Source organism: Oryza sativa, chromosome 8 (genome assembly GCF_034140825.1).
Source record: "Oryza sativa Japonica Group chromosome 8, ASM3414082v1".
Taxonomy (NCBI): Eukaryota; Viridiplantae; Streptophyta; class Magnoliopsida; order Poales; family Poaceae; genus Oryza; species Oryza sativa.
The window spans coordinates 10,025,598-10,038,982 of NC_089042.1; the positions used below are offsets into that span (position 1 = coordinate 10,025,598).

General features: G+C 43.1%; 1 protein-coding gene and 1 long non-coding RNA gene across 2 annotated transcripts; both read right to left on the reverse strand.

The window, feature by feature from the left end:
• Window positions 1–4,064: 4,064 nt before the first annotated feature.
• On the reverse strand, window positions 4,065–6,560 carry LOC107281917 (uncharacterized). The gene is made up of 3 exons (XM_015793754.1): window positions 5,615–6,560; window positions 4,676–5,470; window positions 4,065–4,369 (listed from the first exon to the last, which is right to left on the reverse strand). The coding sequence occupies exons 1-3, from the start codon at window positions 6,558–6,560 to the stop codon at window positions 4,065–4,067; spliced, it is 2,046 nt and encodes a 681-aa protein (XP_015649240.1).
• A 1,681-nt stretch (window positions 6,561–8,241) lies between these two features.
• On the reverse strand, window positions 8,242–10,615 carry LOC9268905 (uncharacterized). The gene is made up of 2 exons (XR_001548502.3): window positions 9,809–10,615; window positions 8,242–8,668 (listed from the first exon to the last, which is right to left on the reverse strand). It is a non-coding gene; the product is annotated as an uncharacterized lncRNA (long non-coding RNA).
• Window positions 10,616–13,385: the final 2,770 nt, after the last annotated feature.

The following is a 13,385-nucleotide window of genomic DNA, read 5'->3' on the forward strand; positions in this document are numbered from 1 at the left end:
GCTTCTTGTGGGGGTCATGTTTGAACCCTTCCTTCCAACTCATCTTGCTCGACACACCTCAAACCCTTCCCCCATGCTCAGGAGTACCCAGCGCCGTACTTAGCACATCTTTCTCCCTATTAGGCTTGAAAAATCCTTTCTTCTGTGAACTGGATAAATTCTCTATTTTATCGGCAACGCTCTGCAGCTCCGGATCTTTAAACGATACTTTTCATTCATCCGTGATCTTAGGAGTTCTAGCTCTTACCCAGTTCCTTGATCTGTATGTCCATTCCTCCATTGGTACTGGTTGACCCTTCTTCCTCATTTCCTCCTCCTCTTTTGTCCATTGCTCCACCTTTGGTGTGTATCCCGCGGAGCCTAAGCGATGAGGAAATTTGTTCTTCTGGGCCAACTCTGCATACTTTTGGCTCCTTTGAATGTCCTCCGGGGAGTTCTTCAACGTCAGAAAGTCGTCCCACTGATTTGGGGTTATGTTGGCATATGTCGAAAACGGTGTGCGTCCCTTCTTCACAAATTTCGTGTGCAAGGTGGTTTTCCAACCACGCCAAGACTTGGCCATTGTTTGCAGTGCGCAATTCCTCACAGCTGCCTCCGATCCATCCGGGAACTGGAAGATTTTCATCAACTCTTTCCATAGGACTTCCTTATCCCCATTCGATACATGATCCTAGTCCTTGACCGTGATGGGGATCTTTTCCCTTACTATTGTGCCACACTGTGAACTGAATTTCGCACGTGCCATCTTAGGGGCGAGCGGCTCTCCTTTTGGCGAAACATGGGTAACAACATGGAACCTTTCATCCTTTCTATTCATGCTTCTCTCGCCCTTCCTTTTCTTCGCCTTAGCTGACCGTTCGCTTTTCTTTGAGCCGGTTGTGTTAGCTGGTACCTCGTCAATTTGCGACGGAACTTTTTTCTTCGGCTGCCGTTTTGATCGCCGTGGCACCGTTTCCTATGAGAAGGTATTAATGAAAGTTTCGAATTAGCACGGGCCAATAGTTATCACGGTGAACAGTTTACATATTAAGTTTCCTTACCCCTTCTTTAGGGGGAATGTAGTCTTTGTCGCCTTCTTCACTGTCGCCCTTTTTCCTTCTCTTCGGGCTTGGGCTTGGACAAGGATCGCTTGGCGACGAGTATTCATTGTCTTCCTGAGCTACGTCGCTGCTGGAACTATCTTCTAGTGGGACCATTGGTTACGGAGCAACCACAACAGCAAGGGACTGCTCTTGCTCCCCTAAACCCTTCTCTTCAGTCCATTTAGTACTATCGGCCATTGTTTCAAACCTCTAACATAAAAGAAAAAGTTATCCTCCACATTTAATTAGTACAAACAAAATTAAATTGCGAAATGTAATTAATTATACTTACTATTATGCTAAATTAATTAGTACAAACAAATTTAAATTGCGAAATGTTATTAATTAGTAGTAAATTAATTACTACAAACAAAATTAAATTGCGAAATGTATTTAATTATACTTACTATTATGCTAAATTAATTAGTACAAACAAATTTAAATTGCGAAATGTTATTAATTAGTACTTACTATTGTGCTAAATTAATTAGTACAAACAAAATTAAATTGCGAAAGGTATTTAATTATACTTACTATTATGCTAAATTAATTAGTACAAACAAATTTAAATTGCGAAATGTTATTAATTAGTACTTACTATTATGCTAAATTAATTAGTACAAACAAATTTAAATTGCGAAATTAATTACTACTTACTATTATGCTAAATTAATTAGTACAAACAAAATTAAATTGCGAAATGTTATATATTAGTACTTACTATTATGCTAAATTAATAATGCTAAATTAGTACTTCTAAATTTAAACATATCCTCCACAATTTTTTTAAAAAAAATGTTAACATACCCTCCTTACATGTTATTTAAAAAATTTGACAAATTCACATATCTTGCAAAATTGAACATACCCTCCCAATTTCATTCACATATCACCCACATTCCCAAATTCATATTCACAATCACATATAACCCCTCATTCACATATCACCCACCCCTCATTCCTATTCACACCCACATGCACACACATATATATAACCTCACACCCACAAGCACACACATATAAAAAGGAACACCCACATGCACACACGTCCGTGTAGGACGAACGGCCGACGACAAGCTTCGGTCGTGGACGACGAAAGAAGGGCCGACGACAAGGTTCGGCCGTGGACGACGAACCGGCCGACGAAGCCGTTCGGCCGAGTACGTCTTCACCCGTGGACGACGAAAGGCCGTTGACGAAGCCGCTTGTGGATGACTGCGAGAGAGAGAGAGATGGCGGCGGCGGCTGTGGAGCGGCCGGTGGCGGTGGAGAGGTAGGCAGCGTGGTGGAGGAGCCGGGGGGGGAAGCGGCCGGTGGCGGCGGAGCGCTAGCACGCGAGCTTGCGCGCGCACAGTGGACAGCGGCGGCGGCGGCGGAGCGGTGGAGCGGCGGTCGAGCGGTGCAGCTGTGGCAGAAGCGCAGTCGGTGGAACTCGCCGGTGGAGCGGCCGGCAGCGGCGGGAGCGGCCGGGCGGTGGTGGAGCTGGATCGACGGCCGGCGGCGCGGTGGAGCGCGAGGCCGGCGCGAGCTCAAAGGCTGGCGGCGCGCGGAGGACGATGATCGGCAGCGGCGGAGGACGACGGTCGGAGGGTGAAGGTCACAGGCGGGCGGCGGCAGAGGACGGCGGAGGCGTGCGGCGGCAAAAAATTTTGGCAACCTGATGGCGCCAAAATTTCTAGGGTTCCCGCCTGGACTTAGAAATTTTGGCGCCGCGGGCTTACCCTTATATAGGGTAACGATCTTCGTAGGCGGGCGGTCAGCCTGCGAAGATAGTAAACCCTACTCGGCATAATAATCTTCGCAGGCGGACCGCCTGCCTGCGAAGATTTTTGCAGGACTAACTCTTTCTATTTCAGAATTATTTTGAAATCATTTTTGTGATTTGAAAATGTCGACTTTTCATACATAAATATTACTTAAATGTTTCAAACATTAATATTACTTATATGTGCACTTACCATTGTTCTAAAACTTTTTAAAATAAGTTTTCAAACAATGGTAAGTGAACATAACAATACGCTACTAAATTTTTAAACCTCTTTTAGAAAAACTTTTAAAAAATAAGAAACTGTAAATGTTACCCTACAAATGGTAATTGCACATAAAATTAGTACAAACTAATATGCAAAATGTTGCGTGCAATTATTCGTCAATTTGTGATATGATCACACATCACCTTACATACCACCATTACATAACTACTAACTTCTTAGATGCTTACATGCGACTCAACAATCATTACCCTTTAACATTTTTTCCCACACCGCCCGTGCGCATGTAAGGCTTCACGATCTTCTGAGTAGATGTCTCGACATTCTTAATCTTCTATACAAACTGACTATAAAGTGGCATACTATCGAATTGATTGTAATCTTCGACATCTTCAACCCCATCCACTCCCAATATCTTTTGTTTCCCGGATAGCACTATATCTTTCTTCAAATTTGATGGGTCTTTCACGTAAAACACTTGTGCCACACGATTGGCGAGTACCCAAGGGTCATCCTTGTGACCCACACTCGCCAGGTCAACAACAGTAAGACCGAACTTATCAACATTGACCCCGTTCGGGTATTTTACCCACTAGCACTTAAATATGGGGAATTGCATTGTGTGGCCATAGTCGATTTCCCATATTTCTTCAATAAACCTGAAGTATGATTGTTTTTCCCCGGTTTCATCAATTGCCTCCACACGGACACCGCTGTTTTGCGTACAGGTCTTATTATCACGGGCTCTTGTACTAAACGAGTATCCATTAATGTCATATCCCTGCCAAGAATTTACTGTAGTTGATGGACCACAAGCCAACCGCTTCATAGTTATTTCATCGGTAGTTTGTCCCTCAGGTAAGTCTAGGTCTCGCAACCAATCTATCAAGAGACACTTGTGTTCTTTCATTATCCACTCGATGATGTGACCCTTATTGTTAGCTCGTATTAGTTCGATATGTTGATCGATGTACGGCTCAACGATAGCAAACTATTGAAGCACGCTGAAGTGAGCTTCTTGGAATGATTTGTGATCATGGGTGATGAATCTCTTCTTTCCTATCATTCCCCTGCCACTCAATCTGCCCTCGTGTCGGGCCACAGGTACTCTAATTGCATATCCATCTTTGAGGTAATCGATACAGCACTCGACAACCTCTTCAGTACTATAACCCTCAACCATTGATCCCTCTGGATGTGCACGATTTCGGACGTAACTCTTCAAAACCGCCATGTAATGCTCGTATGAGCACATTTGATGGAGGTACAATAGGCCAAGCGCAACCATCTGCGGCACTATGTGAACAATGAGGTGCTCCATCATATCAAAAAATGACGGAGGGAAACACATCTCAAGTTGGCACTGTGTCTCATGTGCGAATGTACGGAGATTTTCTAACTCTTCGAGACTAATGACCTTCTATGACACTGCGTTGAAAAAGTAGCACAACCTTGTGATAGCAAACTTTAAATGCTCCGGTTTGATGGCTCTTATTGCAATTGCAAGAAACACGGTGAGCAAGACATGACAGTCGTGTGAATTATAACAAGATACCGACAAATCTTTCATTGAAACTAGTCGACTGATGTTTGATGAGAAACCTATGGGCACTCTGAGATCACGGAGTGAGTTGCAAAATGACTTCTTCTCCTCAGGTGTTAGTGTGAAACAGGCTGGTGGAAGATATATTTTGCCATTCTTTTCTCCTTCTTGAGGGTGTAACTCTTCCCTGATTCCCATCTCGAGTAGGTCCATCCTTGATTGCAGACCATCTTTAGTCTTCTTCAGCATGTCCAACAATGTTCCAACTATGTTGTCAAACACATTCTTCTCTTGATGCATGACGTCTATGGCATACCGAACCTCCAGATCTTTCCAGTACGGGAGGTACTTAAAAAATATGGGATGCTTCTTGAATGGAGGAGGGAGTTTATCATCTGGCTTCGAACTATCATCTTGCTTCTTACTATCCCCTTGTTTCGTATTCTTCTTGGGTTTCTTGCGCTTTGTCCCCTTTGATGGTTTCTTAGTCACTTTTCCAAACTCGCAAACAATTTTCTCTGTCATTGCACACACCTTTTCTCCCGAGGTTGGTTTGGGTGCAGGATCAGTCTCTTCAGTGCCATCGAACTCCGCCTTCATCTTGCGGTACTTGTGATTTGTGCGTAGGAACTGCCGGTGCCGCATGTACACAAGCTTGTTGGAACCTGGGAGATACCTATAGTACGTTCCATTCAAGTAGATCACACATCTTGTTTTACCTTTAATTTGACCTGAAACTGAAAACATTGCTGGATAATTGTTAATGGTCACGAAGATGATGGCCTTCACTGTGAAGTATTCCCTTAAGTACTCGTCCCACACTTTCAATCCCTCTTTCCATAAATCAGCCATATCTTCCAACAATGGTTCAAGAAATACGTCAATATCAATACCAGGCTAACGGGGTCCCTGTATGAGGATACAGAGTAGTACGTATTTTCGCTTTTGACAAAACCAGGTAGGAAAATTATACATGGTGAGAAGCACTGGCCAAGTACTATGTGAGCTGCTCATGTCTCCAAAAGGATTAACTCCATCAGTACTCAGGGCAAATCTAATGTTCCGTGGGTCTTTAGCAAACTTTCTGTACTGAGCATCAAAGTTTATCCATTGACGAGCATCTGTCGGGTGTCGAATCATCCCATCCTTCTTGCGCCCTTCTTCATGCCAGCGCATTAGTTCCGCATCTCGTGGGTTTGAGTATATCCGTTTAATGCGGTCTTTGACAGGAAGGTACCACATCACAAGCTGCGGGATTTTTCTCTGCCATCCCTCAGTTGTGTCAGACGGTTCTAGGCCAGTATTGCTATTCGATTTGTACCGGCTAGCACCACATGTTGGACATTCATCTAAAGAAGCATACTCTTTCCTGTACAGTACGCAGTGATTTACGCACGCATGAATATTTTCCACACCAAGTGAAAGGGGGTATATGAGTTTCTTTGCTTGATATGTGCTGAATGGTAGTGAGTTAGGCCTTGGGAGCATTTTCTGCAGAAGTTCTAACAAACTATCGAAACTGGTATTAGACCATCCATGTCTCGCCTTTAACCTCATAAGTTCAAGAACTGACCGTAGTGTTGTAAACTCACTGTCACAGTCCTTCGACTCATCGTACAAAACTTCCTTTCCTGCCTTCTGTAAAGCTTCAAAGTTATTTAACCCTCTAGCCGACCCCATCAGCACCTCGGGTTCTGCATGACGTAACATTTCCTCTAGGTCGTTTTTGTCCTCAACAGAACCATCGTCATGCACCATGTCTTCAACTTGTGTCGGAACTACATTTTTAGGCCCGTCCACTTGTTCTTCGCCATGACGTGTCCATATTTCGTACTCGTCCATAAATCCACGAGTTACTAAGTGCTCCTTCACTTTAAAAGCATCGTCGTAGTCCCAGGCTATTTCATTCTTACAGTCAGCATATGGACAAATTATCTTCTTCATATTGTTCTTCTCAGCGTGTACCTTGGCAATACTAATAAATTTAGACACTTCGTTTCTATATGGAGACAAAAACCTCGGCCAATGATATATCCATTCCCGACATTCCATATCTCTAAAAAAATACACATAAAATATTTGCACAATTAATACCAAATTTGTAGGGTTTATTGATAAGTTAATACCAAATTTGTAGGGTTTATTGAAAAAACTTATCGCTATTCAAAACTAATTAACTAAAGGTTAAGTGTAAATTAATTAAAAATTAAAGTTTATTTCAATTTTTTTACACAGACATGCCAAATTAGTACATTAGGAAAATCTAACAAAATCATATCATTGGCATATTACAAAATACTATAACTATTTTTTGATTGTACCAAATAAATAGACATTAAAAATTTTATTCTCTCTCTATATATGACAAGATATAGATCTAGATCTAGAACTAGGAGATGGATGTGATAGCAAAAATAAAAAAAGAATGAGAATTTATGTTACCACGTTAAACCACTATAACAAGAGGCATCAAGTATTACACATACATCTAACATCAACATATCAAAAGAAATAAAATTTAAAAACATGGAGCTCTTCCTTCACAATTTTGCATGCATAAATCTATCACAAATTAAGGTCTAAAAGCTTAAAAAATTACATACCTAGTGTGGAAATGAGTAGATCTAAGCACCGTAGAAAAATCCACCGTAGAAAAATTCAAATTTGAATTCAAATATTTTCTATATATAGTATTTCTATACATCTAAAAGTTTATACACTAAAGTTGATAGACCCAAAGTTTATAAATCAAAAGTTTACATACCCGATTCAAATTTAAATTTGAATTCAAATTTTTTATATATAGTATTTCTATACATAAATTTTTCTAACTTTTGTTTTTTTTTAAAAATTTATGTGGTGTACTGTAATAGGAAAAAAAGAAGGGGAGGAGGAAGGAGGGAGAATAGGGAGGAGTATAGGGGGAGGGGGGCGAACTGATCGCCCAACGTGATCTCTGGCGATCGATCGCCCATTAGAAGGGCCCACCCCCACCCTCCCTCACGCCACGTTTTTCTCTTTTTTTTCCCATCCGTCCGTACACCCTCTGCGTTTTTTTTCTTTTCTTTTTCCAACTTTTTTTCCCCAACCGTCCGTACACCCTCCGCTCCTTTTTTTTTTGTTTTTTTCTTTTCTTTTTCCAACCGTATGTACTCCCTCCGCTCTCCTTTTTTCTTTTTTTTCCTTATGAACATATGCTATTTTCCTTCCCTCACGGAACCATTAGTAAAAAAAATTACTAACATATTACTTTACCCAACCAACCTTTATTTAGTAAATAAATTATTGGCTTTTAGCCACGTTGGATCCTCTGTCAGTACATCAGTTACTCGCGAATATATCATTAGATTAATTCCTTACTATTAGTAGATTAGTTCCTTACTATTAGTAATGATATTAGTAGATTAGTTCCTTATTATTATTAATGATTTTACTATGTAGTTAAATAAACCCTCCTACTGTCACCGTTAATAATATCTTTACTTTTTAGTTATTTTCAGTAGCTCGGTGCCTTATCTGTGGTAGTAGTATTTTTACTGCCAAGTGTTTTTGTATTTTTAATGCTATGTACCGATCTATTAGTATTTTTTTACAAACATTTATTAGCGCATAGTAAATGTTTTACTTGATGGCAATATACGAGAAGAGTATTTTTTTTCAAATTATATATCCTACACAGCATGAATACAATATTAGGCTGGTTCGAGACCAATAAAAATTACAGATGGGAAATAGACATACACATATTCATCTTGATAAAAAAAACAAGAAAATTGCAACCAATGACTACTCCCTCCGTCGCCATATGTTGCACCCTAGGATCAGATTAGATCAATCCTAAAACTACGAATATAGAGGAGGTTGCGACATATTGAGATGAAGGGGGTACATCCCAACTCGCGTAATACCACCACCAGCGCCGGTGCCGAAGACTCACGGTCGACGTCAAAATCCCACTGCCAGCTACATCCATGGCGGAGTTGGTCGCATTGGCCTGCTCCACCGAGGATCCAACCTTCTCCACCCTGGAACCCGCCAACATATGAGAGAACCTGATGATGATAATTCAGATGGTAGCAGATTTCTAAGAATACTGCACACACAAATCTGCAAATGACATATTTCTAATTGACATTTAGAACATGATTTGTCTATGAACCCTATAATTTTCATAACATTTCAGATCTTTTGACACAACTGTAAGTATCAAAATGTCCAGCCGACCAAACTAAAAATTTATGAGAAGGGCATGCACTTGCAAACTGAGAGAACATGACACTCAGAGCTATGAATATAATTTCTCCGAACGAAAATCCTCTCCATGTTTCATTCAGCAATAACCACTACAAATCAACATGTGAGTTGAGAGCAGCCACTGGACAGATTAAAAAATTATCACTTCTGCGCATCTCTGTGTGAACCAAAAAAATTCAGAGAACTATTAGCCTATCAAGTAGTACTCTTCCTAGCTAGGAAATTTCAGAAGCTAATAGCCTAATAAAATATCAAGTAGAAAAATCTAAGAATCTACTAGCACATCAAATAGAAAATTTCAGAAACTATTGGCTTATCAATTAAATGTTGTCCGAAGACTGATGAGCCCATAGCCCAAAAGCCAAGCACTAGTCATATTCCCCATACCAGTCATGCCAGAATCAAATCTGTAAACTAGGAAACGCTGAAATTGTTTGTACTGCTAGAACAAGTATGCCAGCTGGAGGTTTCATGAAGCAACTCTTTGGTGCTGTTCTTTGGAACTAGAGCAAAAGGCATGCTTCAAATTAGTGCTTTATTAGTAGCTATTGTGTTGGTGGGGACTAAACCAACATATTTTTATGGTGGAGATCAATGCATAGCCATCTGGTAAAATATGAGCATCTTAAAATTGACAGATAATCTTAAAATATAGTTCACCATCAATATGAGTTGTTGAGAGGATTGATTTCATCCTAAACTACAGTTCACCTTTAATATGAGTTGTTGAGAGGATTGATTTCATCCTAAAATACAGTTCACCTTCAATATGAGTTGTTGAGAGGATTGATGTCATCATTAATCTGAGCAGCATCTTTGAAATTAACAGGAGCTGGACTGCTAGGCTACTACTTACTGAGTTACTGTGAACTACCGTCATTTGCAAAACCACTGGTATTAGCATTTAATTTGATGAAGAGAGGAGCTCTGCTAATTACCTTAAATGCTATATGAGACTTGCTGATGTTCTTGATCTTGACAGCACTCCGGACTTGCTTCCCAGGCTCATCTGTACCAATCAGTAGAAGGCAAAGCCAGAGACAAGCAAGGAGTATGTACTGTATCCATCAACTGCGTTGATTCGATCTATTCCGTTTGCGAGCAACATACTAATCATAGGCAATTCTTGTTTCCAGTTTTGCAGGTTTTTGAGAAAGCCAATTTTCTTCGTGGAGATAGAAGAACAAGTGCACAAAGCGGAGACCATTCTTAACCAGGAATCAGTATGCGAAGAGCAACAAGGACAGCGCCTTGGACTATTATGAGCCAAACAAATCAATCAAGAACAATTGCAATCGCGCAGCAAAGCGAACTCCAATTAATCCAACCAAAACTGAAAAGGATTTCAAAGGAGGAGTAATCTCTAGACAGAGCAACCGCCATGAGAGGAGAAAAACCAGAGCAAGAAGAGAGGAAAGCAGCAGCAGCAACAGCAGGCGGGGGAGCAGGGACCGGATCACCGCAGGCGCCGCCGCCGGACGACGTGCCAGCCCCATCCCCTCCTGTTCCTCATCCACCGGCGCGGGGAGGCAGAGAAGATGGCCCCGCCACCGCCATCCCGACTCGCCGCCTGGCTCTCACGGCGAGAAGATGAAGGCCGTTGGGGAGGACGACCACCAGCGCTGGAAGAAGCTGAGGTGGCTCTCCTCGACGCCCGCACCGGTGAAGTCCGCTGCTGCCGGTCCCGACCACGATCTGTGGCCATGGAACCTCCCAGGTGTTGATCCGCGGCGACGGCGTAGGGGGACGGTGGATCTATTGTGGAAGAAGCAGCAGATGAGGATGACCGGCGTGGGAGGCGGCGCCATGGCTGGAGCCGTGTGCTCCTGGTCCACCTACCGCCGACCCTGACGAAAATGGTGGGGATGAGGTCGGCCGACGGCGCAAAGGACGACGGCCATCAGCGAGCGCCGCGCACGGAGGACGGCCCGGGCGTCTCACCTCGCAGCCTGGATGCATCGCCCGCCTCCCGGATGTGTAGTCGACGTTGGGGGAGGAATGACGGCAACGACCCCACCGTCATCCTCACGACAAATCCAGCGGGCGCCACCGCCGCCGACGAGAATCGATTCAGGACGCTACTCTCCTCCCCCCGCCGCCGGTGGATCCGTGCGGGGCCAGGCGAGGGACGCTCGCCGCCGGTGGATCCGTGAGGGGCCAGGCGAGGGACGCCCGCCGCCAATGGATCCGGGCGGAGGACGACCGTCATCGCCGGATTCGAGCGGGGGACAGCCCCGCCGAGACCGTCGCCGCATCCATCCCCGAGCACGAGCCACAGCCGCCGCCGCCCGCCGCCCGCCGCTCTCCTCCCGCCGTCGCTGCCACCCACAAACCGCCGCCGTACCCCCGAGGTTCGCCGATCCGAAAAAAGAGGGATTAGAGATAATGATACAGTTGCTACAGGCTATATATATAAAATATGTGTTGCAGTAAATAGGGGTGGGTTTAGTTAGTACGTACAGGAGGGCATGTTTGGCACAGCTCTAGCTCCCAACTCCAACTTACTTAGAGCTGGAGCTGTGTGAAACTGCCACGGACCTATACCCCCAACCCACCTCCTCACCTCCCTCCCGTAAACCTCCCATCGAGCCAGGTGGTGGCGGCGGGCGAACAGGCGCTCCGGCGGCGGCTCGACGGCGCGCGCAGGCAGCAAACCGGCGGCTGCGCGGCGGGGAAGCAGGGCCCGACGGCGGCTCGGTGGCGCGTGCAGGAAGTAGGCTGGCGACTGCTCGCGGCGGGGCAGCAGGGCCCGACGGCGGCTCGGCGGCGCGCGACCGGGCAGCAGGATGATGGCGGCTCTGCGGCGCGCGGCTGGGCAGCAGACTGCGGTGCTCCGGCGGCGCGTGCGGGCAGCATACCGGCGGCTACGCGGCAGCGTGCGGCGGGGCAGCATGGCCCGACAGCAGCTCGGCGGCGCGTGGCTGAGCAACTGGCTCCGGCGCTCCGACGGCGGCTTGGCGGCGCGCACGGGCAGCAGGCCGGCGGCGGGGTGGCTAGACGGCGCACGGCAGGCGTCGAGGAGCCAATCCCCTCGATTCTTTTTACTTTTTTTTTCAACTAGGAAGGTAGCCCGCGCATACGCGCGGGCATGCACCGTACGTAGGATAAATTTGAGAAATTTATAAAGGCGGTATACCAGCGAATTAATATCTGCAATGTTTTAAAATTATGTTTTTTTCCCATGAATTTTCTTCGTTAGAATTGCATGACGAATTTAATTGTTATTTATAAAATTATCTATTGGAGATTAGGATTGGTATCTTACGGTATAAAAAATGGTACCTAAGACATATGACTCTTGAGGTTCCACAGGGAAAGAGAGAAAACTTAAGTTATAAAAGACATTACATATACAACCATATATAATTAATGGCTCTACCCATTTTTTAGAAAAAAATGATAATTAATTTATTATTTGACGGCAAACATTGATTGGTCATAGCTATGGATAATTCCTCATAGGAAATTGTGATTCCATAGTGAAAGAGAAAAAACTTAAGTTATAAAAGACATTACATACACAAACCATATATAATTAATGGCTCTACTGATTTATATAGAAAAATTGGTAATTAATTTATTAAACATAATATATGACCCTCGAGTTTAGACCATTATTTGTAACCATTGGATATGTAGAAGATCTAACATATTGTGTGGAGTCCAACTAAGCAAATTATTCGTCTTCCCTCACCATGGATGGTAGACATGTTAATTCGTGTCTCCGGCAGCATGCTCACATCATCATACTTAGAAGAAAAAAAAGTGCCCTTCATGTATATACATGTAACTACCTCATGCCCCTCTTTTCATTAAAGAAAAAAAGTTCTATACCCATGCATGCACACCGGGATGCACCGGTTAGCCCTCCAATTTGTTCACTCCATGGACGGTATGTTCCTTTGTTCTAGTGATTAGATAATTTAATAAGTACAAATAAGTATTTGAAATCAATTTTTATTAGTAAAATATCCATAAGGACTGATCTGTAGACACCCTCTGTTCTTCTTCTTTTCTTGGTGTATTAGTTGGATTTAAGCAACGTGATATAGGTATTTTGGGATATAAGTTAATGTCCAACTTCCAAAGGATTAAGGTTTCCCAACCCTCAGCACCGAACACAGCATAAGATCGTACATTTATCCTTAAAAGAAGATCATATATTTTATCAGGACATTGGAATTAAGTAAATAGCATCCACATATATGTCGAGAGATATAATTAAGTTGGTTGTGAGTCAATAGGTCCATTGATGCTATAATTAAGGTTAAGGTTAGCGGTTTATAAGTTATTTTGATTTTATTAAAAAACTAAGTTGGATATTTTGATTTGTAATGAGAACTTTTAGAATTTTTTGCGTATGGATGTGGGTCCAAAATATAATAATTTTATTAGCAATTAAATATGGTTGGTATAGATATTAAACTATTGATTTAATTAAAAAAACACAATGGAATTAAATATGGTTGGTATAGATATTAAACTATTGATTTAATTAAAAAAAACACAATGGTT

What these genes read in the sequence shown, in the direction of transcription:
- LOC107281917 (XM_015793754.1), bottom strand. Translation starts at nt 6,560, where the DNA reads ATGAAGAAGATAATTTGTCCATATGCTGACTGTAAGAATGAAATAGCC. An exon ending in AGACATGAGCAGCTCACATA is followed by an intron (nt 5,471 to 5,614) that starts GTACTTGGCCAG and finishes CATTGTTGGAAG; the next exon opens with ATATGGCTGATTTATGGAAA. An exon ending in TGATCTCAGAGTGCCCATAG is followed by an intron (nt 4,370 to 4,675) that starts GTTTCTCATCAA and finishes TTGTTCACATAG; the next exon opens with TGCCGCAGATGGTTGCGCTT.